We start from the raw sequence: 13681 nt of genomic DNA, 5'->3' as shown, positions 1-13681 counted from the left end.
AGATAAAATTATTTACAGAGAGCAATCCCTGGTGATTCACTGTTGGTTTTGGGATGGCTGGTCACAAGTTATTACTTTTCTTCTTATCACTAAGCCATACCTGCAACTGTCTGTATGATAGTGACAGTCTCCAGATCTGTAGTAAAAGAGGGATCTACTGTCCTTCATCTTGTGAAAAAACTGTCTGTGCTTAAGATCATGAGCAATGTTTGATTTCAGGCTCAGACTTCCAAAATTACAATTTGATGGCACTTGATTCTGTTACAAAGTGCATAGAAATCCCTGTAATATGCCTATCCACAAACATTCCTTTGCTGGATTCGATGTAATTTTAGCCAGGGATGGGGAGACAGTGACATTACTTTATATCAGAAGAGGCGAGCTGGAGAACTTAACAATCATACAACCTCTATTGGTCGTAATGCTTGATTCCTCTCTGCATCAGTACCTGGTAATGGATTAACACCATATGGGTATCAAAATACAAAAAAAAATATGAAAAAAGGAATGACCCAAGTCTACCTCTTGGTCAAATGGAGTTTAATGTGTGATATTTGTACATGAGCCCATCTTTACCCCGGCATGCCACTAAGAAGTCCCCAGAAAGAATGACAAAGAACACTTCTCATTGGAAGTATGAAAATCATTTTGGCCTGAGTTCACAAAGGTGGTTTTGTAAACCATTGGTTGAACACATGGCTTATGCAGATTTCCAGTATAAATTTCACTTATTTACGGCGTATATTAAAAGATGTCCAATGCTGATGCGCGCTTTTGTCACAGTGTGCCAAATTGAGTCCACTGTTTGAAGAGTGGATTTATTAATTGAAAATAGTGGACTCATGAATAAAATATGATGGATAACCACGGCAACAGGCATCAATATGGCGCACTGTGACAAAAGCGTGCATTAGCATTGTACATTTTAAAAAAATATGCAGTAAATAAGCGTAATTTATACAGGAAATCTGCATAAACCATGGGTTCAACCGATTGTTTTAAAAACCACCTTGTGAATATGGGCCTTTGTGTTTCTTGATTTACTGGTGCATGATATTAACTATCTTGGACTTGGATCTTTCTAATCTAGTCATGTACCAAATTATACATGATATAAAATACATCTATTGAGAAACTCAAAACACATACAGTACTTGTATGCTTGACCATTAAACTCTCTGTTTGGCTGTGTAGAAGGCCTTTATTACATTTTTTTTTAAATTTAGTGATCAAAAGCTATGTGCTAAAAAGTAAGCTTGTTTCCTTAAATTTATGCCCATTCAATGCTTGATAAGATTTTGAACACAGAAACATAATTTTTTTTTCAATCAAGATTAGACTTTTTGATTAGTGCATTGTAGTTGTAAATGTGAGCCATAGATTATAGCTTGCTTCTTTCACACAATGTGTGGTTATAATACATTCTTTGATTTAAAGCAACCGTGATAAGTCACTTGCAGGATCCCCGTGTGAAAGTTTTGACCCTGATTTTCATCAAGTTGCCTTATCTGACAAGGAATTCAGACTTTGAAAATACAGTTACCGAAACTTCATACTTATTCATTGATTTCTTTTGCAGTCCAACCAAACAGCTGATGTTTTCACTCTGAGTGAATCTGAGTATGTTCAAGCCATGTCACTTAAGGCACACACAAGGACAATCAGGTAAGAACTATAAACACTTTCACAAAATTTCATCGAGTGTACAGAGGCCCATTGCAGTATGAGTTGTGATCAAACTCAACTCTAAAAATCAATGCAGTTTGATTTCCAACCAATGATATGCACCTATTAGGGACCTATGCTTGATTTTCAGTTGCGTTTAAAAGCAAGACTTTGTGCAATTGGTATTTTCTGATCCAGGTTTACAATGATATCCTGGTGATTTCAGACTCTGAGAAGGTTCTGGGTGCCGTTTCATAAAGCTGTTCGTAAGTTAAGAGCGACTGGTGATCCTTTCTTACATGCTAAACCATCGCCAATTCAATATACAACTTATCGCAAGAAGGAATCACCCGTCGCTCTTAAAGTCGCTCTTTAACTTACGAACAGCTTTATGAAACACCCATCTGGGATCAATGCAACCTAATCTAATTCTTCCTCTCATATATTCATTGAGTTTCTGCAAAAATTTTCTTTTTAGCACGAACAAACTATGTTGGATATGAATTATGGTATGGTACAGTACATGTATACTGACATCAGCAAAGCCTGTGTATAGTTTTGTAAATCTAAAGGATATTAAATTCCAAAGTTTTCATTTATTTGAAATCATAAACAAATAAGTAAATAATAGTAATAATTGTGATATCTTATTGAGTGCACACACCATCTAGAGATGCAAATGGCGCTAGCCAAACAAGAGTTCCTCTGGATATATATGCAAACAACAACAAATATAAAAGTAAACAAAGTCAACAAATGGATCTTAAGTACAAAATTTTAAAAGTACAGTTTTGCATAAAATTCTGCTTTTTACTCTCTACTTTATCTACATCACTTTTTTGTTACGTTTTTAGAGCAGCATCGCTGTTTGTCATGTACTGTATAACGCTTTGGAGAAAAACGTCTGATATGTTCCATTTTCAGTAGTCCCTCGACATTATTGTCATGTGTTTACAATATTGTAGTTCCATATTTTTTAAAACAAAATTACTGTACATTTGCTTTAGAAATGATGATTCTGACATGAAGCCTGTATATAGTGGCAATGAGAGAATTCAGTACATGTATGATGGCTTAAATTGTTCTCAATTTTCTACCTCATCCAACCTTTACTGGCTGAGAAAGCTCTCTACTTTTTGTGTTGGGAAAGCCATTTTGTAAAAACCAATCTGTGTATATATTGGGAACACATGAGTATTACAGACCCCCATTCACTCACGTGTTATATCATAGCTCATCAAAAAATCATTAAAAATCAATCCCTCGATAGATTTTGCTTTTATTCACTGACATTAGTCACAATTAACAGTACATTAAGACTTGATATGTTAATCAGGTACTTGCCCAGCTCAATCAAAAGTTAAACGGCCTGAAATAAGACTAACCATAATTCCTGTCAGTTCATTGCCACAAAAACCAGAACTGCATTGTGGGTAATAATAATTAAAATGAAATACAAAAATGCAGTCTAGCCTCCCCAAATGCCTTAATTATGAAAGAGTATGAACATAGCATTATCTCTATTGTTTTTTATATACAAACATTTTATCTATTTCTAATGAATTTTTTTAATCAACAAAGTCATGTGATCTTTACTTACGCCTGTCCGGCATGCATTACGCGCAGATGAATTACTCTCGTGTGCCCTATTGAGAAGGCTGTACTGCTGTTTAACTCGAGAGGGCAGCAGATAAATTGAAGGCCATTTCTCTTCACAGATAAGAAGAGATCGTCTCATATGCCAATAGCTGATATCCCAAAAGGCATGTATTAAAGGGCTACTCCAGGATGAAAATAATATCTAAATAAATATAAAAAAATAAATACATAAAATGTTGAAAATTTCATAGATATCTGATGAAAAATAAACCATTGTTTAAAGTTCCGCAATATTTTGTTAAAACAATTGAATACCTGTTGCTGCGCACGACACAAGCACTGGTCCAACGGTCGCAGACCAGTGAAAATTGCTGTCGGGCCAGTAACTTTTCAGAAATAGCCAGATATGCTGGTCCAACATGACCAGCAAATCAATCTGATGCAAATAATATATTCTCTTGGCTCTTGAGTCTAAAAAACTGGCTCTCATGAATTATGTTTTGTGTCTACTTTGCTCTAGTTTGTTTCTTTTTTTTTGGGGGGGGTTGGGTAAATAAACTGAAGTCTTTTTTGTTTTTTCTTTATGTTATGGGACCAGTAAATATTTGGTTCAAACCAGTAAAAATGTAAATACTAGGTATCTACTGGTCCGACATAAACAGGTTGGACCAGGATAAAATAGTGTGGAGCCCTGCCGGGTTGTGATGAATATGCAGTAGGTTGGCTGATGATATCCCTATTTTCACTTTTGTTATTTTATTACCTGAGGGTTTTTTTCTTCATATTTTCATATATATGTGCAAATGTAAAAACATGTTTGAGCATAGATACATGTAATCTCACATCGTAAATTAGCATTCATTCCTATTTTTTTACATTCTGTTTAGGAAGAAATTGAATTAACATAATGTCATAATAAAATAAAATTTAAGAATGACTGAGGATATGCTGTCAGCAACTTACAACTGTTTCTCCAACCCCATTATGTAAAGCTTTGCATTGCCATAACTTTGCTATGAATTCCTGGTCCAATTTGATGAAATTTTCAGGTTTTGTTTGTAAACAAATGATTTCTGTGCCCAACTACAGAGTACTGACTAGTTACAAAAGGAAACATGCTTTTGTAATGATAATTACTTTGGTACCCCTAGTCAGATGATATGAGCAGACACATTTCTCATTTTTAAATGGAAAGAAAAAAAAATGTTGCAATATTTCCTGAAATATGATTTGAAGTTACTTGACTTGCCACATGCGGTCACATCTGTGATGCATAACATCAGAAATACATATTGTAGGATATATTTAAACAAACTAATCTTGAATTTTTGCATTGTGGTAGTTTGTGGAAACTTGTAAAATTTTATTTGATTTTTATTTTGAATTTTTGAATTTGAATATTTTCCTATTCTGATTTTTTTCTTCAAATTTTTAAATTGTTATCATATGATAAATAGATATATACTCCAGTATCACATTTTATTCTCCAAAACTTTCAAAATATGTGTTGTGGTATTAAAAATATATATAGATATGGTCGCATTGCATAAGTTGGGTATGCAAAAAGGGTGGTGTATGAACAATTTTCCACACGGTGCCATGGATAAATTGTTGCTACATCACAGCATCTTGACCAAATTTATTGAGTAATATCTCATTTTAAAGCTAGAACTATAGGCTAAATATATTACTATGAATTAGATCAATACAATATCAGGAACAAAAACTATAGCACATTAAGTTTGAAGTAACAGGGGTGGCGGAGCCGGTGGATGTGGAGCCGGTGGATGCGGTAAATGATAAAACATTAATTAAACCTAATTAACAACTTACTATAATATGTGATATGACTGATATCCTCATATTTCTAGGTGTTTTAAAGCAGGGAACAACTAAATGTCATAAATATTTGACAATTTTGAAAATATGCAGCAATGGAATACATGTGTATGTCAGCTCTGATCTGCAACCTTATCAATTAGTAAACCGGAGAGATTTGTATAATTATCTAATTTGTAATCTTAATTTTTAGTACAAATGTTGTGTATCATTGCAACAAACATTTCTACCCATGATGTTGTCATTTTGCCAAGCATACAAATACAGTGACAGGTATTTTGGGGGCAAAAATGTGAAATTAAATACTGTTAATTAATTATTATAATTAATATGCATAAAATGATAGATAATTATTCGATTTTTGGTACAGATTTAATCATCGATGTTTCAAGATTATAACTGCAAAATACTAGGGTGATCTCATGTTGCATTAACTTTTGACACCATTTTATGTGCAGCAGGTTCAATTTGAGAAAAACACATTTCAAAATTCACATTTACATTGACGTCTATGTAATAATTAGCTGTTAATTAGTCATTTTAAGGAAAAATAAAGGTATTTGAGACTTAAAACTTTTTCATTATTTAGAGAATGGTAAAAGCTATAACATATCAAAAAATAAAATTTTTGACCATTTTTACCCTGTTCGCGAAATTGGACCACCTTATGACATGTGACCATATGTGTAAAGTTGCCTATTTCATTTTAAGTCTGTTCATAGTAGGCCTGAACAGCATAGAGCACACCAAGCCTCTAATTTTGGGATTTTCATGCAAGGAGCAGTCCAACCTCAAAATAAATAGCCGTTCACTCTGATACTCTGCAGCTTCTGATATTAACACTTGGTTTGAATTGATGCCATGACTGGCACAGAATTCATAGTATTTCCCTCTTCCCTTTGTTCGTCTGCATACAATATAACTGTTTGCAAATACTTTCTAAAATCCCTTTCATGAATTGTCCCACTTTTAGATTTCTCTGGATTTTCTTTTATTATCCAGGACCCATCCTTTTCAGATCTTTCAATACCGTTCACAGTTGAGTGAAAAGGAGAGGCTCGAATTATACCTTTCCTTTCAATTAATCTGTGCTTTGATAGAAGTAAGGCGATTATTTAGTGAATGCCAACTTTGGCTAAATGTGGATTATCAAGATGCATCTCTTTAATGCATATGAATCAGAAAAGAGGCACGTAGTACTTCTAACAAAGTAGGAAGGAATAAAAATGAAATGGCGGGGGGGGGGGGGAAAGATGGATCATCGTTGAGTATGCAAGTAGATGTAGCTTTTCAATGCATCACCATGGAGCTACATGTACGAGTATGAACAACCATTTTGAGTTCATCATTAATCAAAGCAAGAGCATGGATTCTTACTTCTTTATAGTTCCACCGTTTCAGCTGGATGATTGAGCAATTTGAACGATTTTCTTTTCCGGAATTTTTTTTACTGAACTTTTTTAATAAAGAAAAAAAGATAATGGTGGATTATTCTGCAAATCTGAATTAACTCGAGCTTAATATTGAGATGCAACTCTCTAACGAATGGATACAAGCCTCAGAAATCTTTGCTGGTTATAAGCACTTGTTTTTTTTCCTCAACAAAGTGATAGAGCAAATGTCTGGATCTAGGAAAAGCATTTGAAATGCTGCTATTATTGAAAGTGTTGATGCTTTTCACCCGACTAAAATGACAAAGCTTTGTTGAAAGGCTTTGATGAAAAAGATCTTGGGATCTAAAGCCTGACACAAACTTTACAGAATTAATGATTTTGACTGACCAAATGGAATGTTGTATTAGCATGTTTGCCTTATGCCTCTGATGAATGGACTGATTTTGGAAGCTTTTCTGAGGAGTAAACATCAACATTGCCCAAATTATACCAATAGTTCTGCATGGATGAAAATGGTTTCATTGCCTTTCTATTGAAATCATCATTTTATCAAGATATCCTTGATAATTTGTCCTATCCTTTCAGATGAAGAACTTCACTTTCCAAACTGATCATGCACAGGGTCACAAGAATTCCTGCATTTCTTTCTCTCACCAACTGATAAGCTACTTTCAAACCCTGAGACATTTTAAATTTGCTGAGAATATTGCCAGCTTTTCATCAGTGTTAACATTATATTTAGTGATAACTATGACTTTTATCTTGCAATACATTGCTCATACATTGCTCATATTTACAGAATCCATATTCCCATTATTGGGGTCCTTGTCTACCCAATCAATAACTACATACTTATGCTTTGAAGAAACAATAATGATTGCAATGATCATAAAAGGACCTTGTACTCATGTTAGACCATAAAAATTGATAAGACAAGTGCCTGATGTCTATTCATAGTCAGTGATTCAACTTTACGTGTAACAATTCTTTATAAATTTTTATTGTAATTGTTTGTTGGGGAAAATAATTATTGATTATGCTAGCTGAAAGATCATCAATGCCCTGGGATGTGCATGAACAGAGGGAATGAATAAGTGTTAATGTACTATATTAGATTTTTATGAGGACATTTCGATTTCATCTTGTAGGAAGTAAGAACTTTGACGAGCCAGTCTTGATTCTCAAGGCTAATCTTGTGTCATTGATTTTTGAAGAATCATGTGGATTTTGAATAGTGATCTTGAATTGGATTGGAACAGTTAGAAAAAGCCAGAATCTCTCAAGTGAGGTGAAAGATGATGCACCATTCTGCCATGAGGTTGATATTTTTCAGTGATTTTGAAAGAATCTGTAACATGTCAGCAAAAGGAGAAATGTTTGCACAAAGACACTGAGAATTTGGCAATAACAGTATCTCTCTGTGTTGTAGATGTGGCAGCCAGTGTTTCGCCTAGGCTTTGTCAGTGATTTTGAAAGTAACTTTAATAAGTTATAGAAAGACCATTTTAAAAAGGATCATTACATTTAAAATGGTGACAATTCGATGAAAATAGACAAAATATCTGACTTTTAAGATGAAACGCAATTCTGTCGCAGAGTTTTCTCACAGGGTGTCCTTGCTGAATGAGCGAGAGAATGTGGAACTTCGTAAAATAATGTCCAATCTGACCCTTGCCAGGAAACAGAGTCTTCAGAGTTTTGAAACAGAGATCTTGAAAGTGAAACTGAAAGCTAAGAAGCTTAATCTGAATGTTATGGATTATACTGAGCGCAAGCAAGGCATGTATCACCTGTACAAACATGCTGATGAAAGAGGAAATGGCCAAGAACAGAAGGCGAGAGCACCTTCAAGGACAGCTTTTAGGAGACACTCTATCAGTGGAGAACAACAAAGGCATGTTTCCTTTAAAGAGGCTGAAGTTAAGGAAGCTGACCAACCACCTATACAGAAAGCATTATCAGACAATGGGATGCGACCTAGGACTTCATATACCAGGCCCAGTTCTGCGAGTCTCTCTGTTGATTTCCTATTTCAAGGTAAACCTGTAAGTTACCCCAAAACAAAAGAGATGATGGTCAATAGCTACACCAACAACAATTCTGCCAAGTCAAAGCCCTCTATATCGTCATCCACACGGAGGGAGCCATCTCTTAACTTTGATGATTACCGACCTTCATCCGTGTCTTACAATGACATGCAATCGACCTACAAGGTGCTCCATTGCATTGGCAAACGATCTGTTAGTGCCCTTGATGGGAGAGATTCAGCTAGCAGTGTGAGAAGGAGGAAGTTCTTGGTGACTCCAAAGAGGCGTTCCTCAAGTTCTTTATCCAGACCAAAAACTAGTGGAAGTAACTCCTAAAAATTTGCTCAATGAACATCAAGAAACAATGTCTGGATTGCTTGAGAATATGAAAGTATTCAAGCAAGATATACATATGGCTGCTTTGTATTTATTTGTAACTTTACCCATTTTGTTGTGCTTCCTTTGATCCAGTCAACTAATTGTGTGTGTTTGTTGCCCTTGGCTTGTACAATTTTTTCACAGGAATGGAGTTTAGGCTGGCCCCAAGGCCACTATTTGCTGGCTTTGGCGTTAGTCCCAGTCCCATAGATTTTATAAGTGAAACCTTATCCAGTATCTCATGACTGGGACCCTTTTCTACTTTCTAAAACCAGTTTAGTGGAAACCAGTGCATATATGCTCATAGCAATCTTGAAAACAAATTTACAGTGGTCTTCAAAACCAGTCTTGTGATGTTGTTTTCAAAATAATTTGCTTCTTTGTTAGTGTAGATCAAAATTAGTCTTTTGGGAGTAATTTCATCCGGAGGTACTTGAGCATGTATGTTGAGCGCTCTACATAAGTTACAAGGAAATGCATAATAAGGCCACTACATGTACTGTTAATATACAGGTGTATTGTACAGATATCAGACCCCATCCCCAATTATCGATTAGACCAAATTAATAGTGCTTTTACTGGTAGACCAAATGGGTTTAGGCCATTGTGTTAGATTATCTGAGAAGTACATTTAGATCAATCATCTTGTAGACCAAGTGGATACAAACAATATTTTTTAAGGAAATTTAAACCATTATAAGGGATAATCAATTTGTCAACATTTACAAAATCCCGACAATTAGATTTTATGTTGAGCCATGGCATAATTTCCTTCAGCAAGAAATTTATCCATACTGTGCTGCACTCAACCCAGGTGAGGTGAATGGGAACCCGGCAGGATTAACTCCTTGAATGCACTGAGCGCTGAAAGGCAGCACGAGCTACAGCTGGGGTAATGATGATAATAATAAACACTGTGCCTGGGAATAGATTATTTCTAGATAGATGGCGCTATATAAATGCCTATTATTATTTGTTAACTTTGGGGATGATCATAAACATAGCTCTTTTTAGCTACTAGAATAAGTAAGTATTGAGATTTTATCAGAGAGGAATGATTGAATCTTATTGGAAACTGAAGTTGTTTGTGTTTGCTTTATAGCAACAATCTCAGCAGTGATATTCAGCTCATTTTAAGATTATTATTAAGGTACAGAGAATCAATGTTGTAAATAACCCATTTCATTATTACAAATTGGAAATGAGCAGATGCCAGATGAAAGTGGGAACTAAATGTAGGTGATTTTTTTTCTCATAAAGTGAAATTGAGCTTTCTTTTTTATGTGTGCTGTATTTAGTTTTTTTTTTTGGTTTTGTTTGCTCTGTAATTTAATTCATTATGCATTATGAATAAAGGCACCACTTAAACATTGTATTTGATCTACAATTCTCTTTTATTTTGTTTCAGTATATTCAAAAGTATTTAAAGTTACAATTTCATATAAATGTTTTATGGATTATGATACAAATCTTCAATTGGATTATGTCCGAGAGGGAAAGGGGAAAGAGATAATGAAGAATATTGTTTTAGGTTTCAGGAAAATCCCTCAAAGGTCATAATTTCAAGATTTTTGATTTGCAACTTCATGCAAGCAGCTGCCCCATGTATGAAAATGAATTATATCAATTTTTCAGTAATTCATGATGAATATTTTTTTTCTCTTTCAGGAGCAAATGTGAAATAATTTTTGTCTGTTGATATACTGAAGGTGCAATCAAACCATTTTCCTTTTTTTTTAGAAGTTGATTTTTTTATTTATATAATTTTTTTACTACACTATATATGGGAAAGCTGCCCCATATATTACCTGACTAATAAAAAAGTTTAATAACTGTTTTAATCTTGGATGGATTTTCCTCAAACCTCCGATATAATTTTTAATTATTTTTTTTCTGCTTATTACAATAATAAACTTTTGTCAGGGTGAACTTCCCCTTTAAAGTACAGTTAAAGCTTTCAAGAAAAATTCAGTTCATGTGAATACTTGAGTATTATCTGACATCTTGATTGCCAATTTCCATGAGAATTCTAATATTCAAATCTTAGATCTAGCCCCCACTATTGGTGATGTTTTTATTTAAAAAATGTCTCTTTGAACATTAAGAAAGCTACAAGCAAAGACTATATCCCAAAATTTTTAACCCGTTCCATGTGTTCCAATGTGGGTTATTTCCAAATGAAAAGAAAAAAGAAACGTACAGAAATTTCACTTTCAATTTATTTCCAATCAAAGTAAAGTTTTGTGTGAAATCACGAAATCCTTTTAAATATATTTCTATTTCATGCACTCCACATCATCGCTGTTTTAGGGCAGGTAATTAATGATTTGAAAGACAAATTTTAGGGGATTATCAGAGCTACATGTAAATTAAAGACTATTTAATTATTGGCCTTTTCTTTACATTATTGAGAGAAAGAGGGGGAGTTTATTGGAATCATGTACAATATAATTAGTGACTTGTTTCTCTACATTGAAGAGATTACCGTACTTGACTTAATTTACATAAATTGGAGAACAACATAGAGGGAGGGAGAGAGAAGGGGAGTATTGATAGAATGAGTTTGAAAAGAGAGAGAGAGATTGGAGTTTAGAGATACACTGTATTTGGTAGTGTATTAGGCTGTGCATGCGTGGGTGTGTGCGAGAGAGAGAGTGGTTAAGTAGAACTTATGACTTGATCAGTGGAGTATGCAAGATTATATAAGAATATCATTAAGTAGCAGATAGTGGTATCACTCACAATTACCCATTCAAATTCCACGTTTATGCCCCAATTTGCCTCTTTTATTACCAAGTACCACCGGACTGGCCAAAACATATAGGCCTACTACATGTAGTATTAAACAATGCAGTTGCAACATGATGATAGTTGCATGCATGTATATGTATTCTGCTATATCATCGGAAAAGAAAGACTATAGATATAATGTAGGCCTATATTTCTGGAATAGAGCTATCATTTGGTGTTTGTAGCCTGCTTGGAGATCTGATAGTGTTAAAACTGTGATTGAAATGAAAAGGGGAAGAACGCATAAAACAAGTGAATATCACCTTTCCAACATTGAAGATTCGTCATGTGGTAGAGGTGGGAGTCTTTGTTGCTGCAATCGATATGGAATATCAAGAGCTGCTGAGAACTTTCTCTTAGCACCCCAACACATGTATTGATCTACAACTATGATGTCTGCATTTTGAAATAGCTTCTGTGAACATTTCATGTCTGGCTCAGCACCACTTCATTCAGTGTATTATGATAGGATTTGTTTTATTACTACAATGTGTATTTTTTTTAGGAGAAAGATCGTATCTTGCCTTCTGCTATCTAACAAAGTGCATAGCAACATCACATAGCATCTGGTTGCTATCCAAAGATATCATTGACATTTCTGACTCCAGGACAACGGAGCAGAATGAGCTGCTATAAATTTTCCCACTTGAGGGTCATAAAAATTTCATCTTTCTACGATCAGGGAATCAGGAATTGTGTAGTCTTCTTTTAGACAGACCTTTTCAATTTGACAATTACTTTTCCATTCTGTGTTCCGTACATGTACATAGCTTTTATTACCCACTAGAAAGATATAATTCAAGTACTAAAAACATGTTCTTCTGATACAAACCTTTTGTCAGAGTGTCAGCGATGATAAGTAATCTTTGACCCTAGGACTTTTCAAATAACTGGACAGGACGATTGCGAATGACACCCCTCTTGTGTAAATTTGTAACTCTGCTCTAATGGTCATTATAGTCAGATATTAAGTGTCGGCCCTGTATTTAAACTGATAACGGTCATGATAACTCTATCATAACAGTTTACTTTACATCCAAGGAGATGGCTCATATGATATGCGCCTGCGGTCAATTGGGAGTTTGGAAAAGACTTCTACAGAGGCATTCATTGTTTTTCCCTAAATAAGAGTGAATATTAGGCCGATGGTGCACTCCTGAGAGCAAGGTTATTGCTACCTATTTTTAACAGGAGAGGATAATAACTCATCTTGTGAAGGTTGTCGTTAACTGTACATTCTGGCATTTTAAGCTCCCATTTGAATGAACTACATGTAGCGCTAATGGGAATACGTTCATACCTGCACTTCAGACTACATAGATCTTCTCGGGATAATTTGCTTTGTGACTGAGTAATCGAGGAAGTTTGATTGAAAATCTGGATTGTTCAAAAGACTGTTCCTATTGCTCCTACATGTTCTTGTTTGTATGTAGATTTAAGAGGTCAAAATGCAACATGGTCACAATGGCATGCCTAAAGAACCTCGCAAACACAACACACCCAAGGAACAAGTTGCTGAAAAACAGAACCGTACTGAGAGGAAACGTCTTCACCTCCAGACACGCTACTATATGCACCAGAAACAAAATGCAGAACACATAATGAACCAGAAAATTAACCAAGTTCGTGAGGTCCTGCAGCATATTGCCGTGTCATCCGGTAACCTAGCAGATCCAGAGTTCCTTTCCAATGAAGTAACAGCACCATGTTTCATGTATGGAGAAAGAGTAGAGAGCCGGAGACGTTACAGCAAGAGGATGGCTCTATTGAGGTATTTCCTGGAACGGCGACCCAAATCTCCTCAGGGCTTAGGGAAAATGTCACTGCTTGGGGAAACTTGCAAGCAGAAGGTTGATAACAGGAGTGCAGATGAGATTTTCCAGGAGATTCTTGACAAGATTGAGACAGACTCGGAAGAGGAAGTTGAGGAATCAGATGAAAAACTTTCTTTGCCAAAATCTCACCGACCAAAGGACTTCAAATCGAGGT

The 13681-nt window shown here is 35.1% G+C and overlaps 1 protein-coding gene across 1 annotated transcript in view; it reads left to right on the top strand.

Annotated features, from left to right (window-relative positions):
* Window positions 1-13681, top strand: part of LOC121407019 (GATOR complex protein WDR59-like) — a 47747-nt gene that overhangs the window by 7759 nt on the left and 26307 nt on the right. Inside the window, exon 4 of the mRNA XM_041597913.1 lies at window positions 1580-1665. Within this exon, the coding sequence (XP_041453847.1) occupies window positions 1580-1665 (86 nt within the window). The remainder of the gene's footprint in view (window positions 1-1579; window positions 1666-13681) is intronic.

The sequence above is a fragment of the Lytechinus variegatus genome, chromosome 2 (assembly GCF_018143015.1).
Source record: "Lytechinus variegatus isolate NC3 chromosome 2, Lvar_3.0, whole genome shotgun sequence".
Taxonomy (NCBI): Eukaryota; Metazoa; Echinodermata; class Echinoidea; order Temnopleuroida; family Toxopneustidae; genus Lytechinus; species Lytechinus variegatus.
Note: the sequence above shows the minus strand (reverse complement) of the source record. Positions and strands in the feature narration are given on the sequence as shown.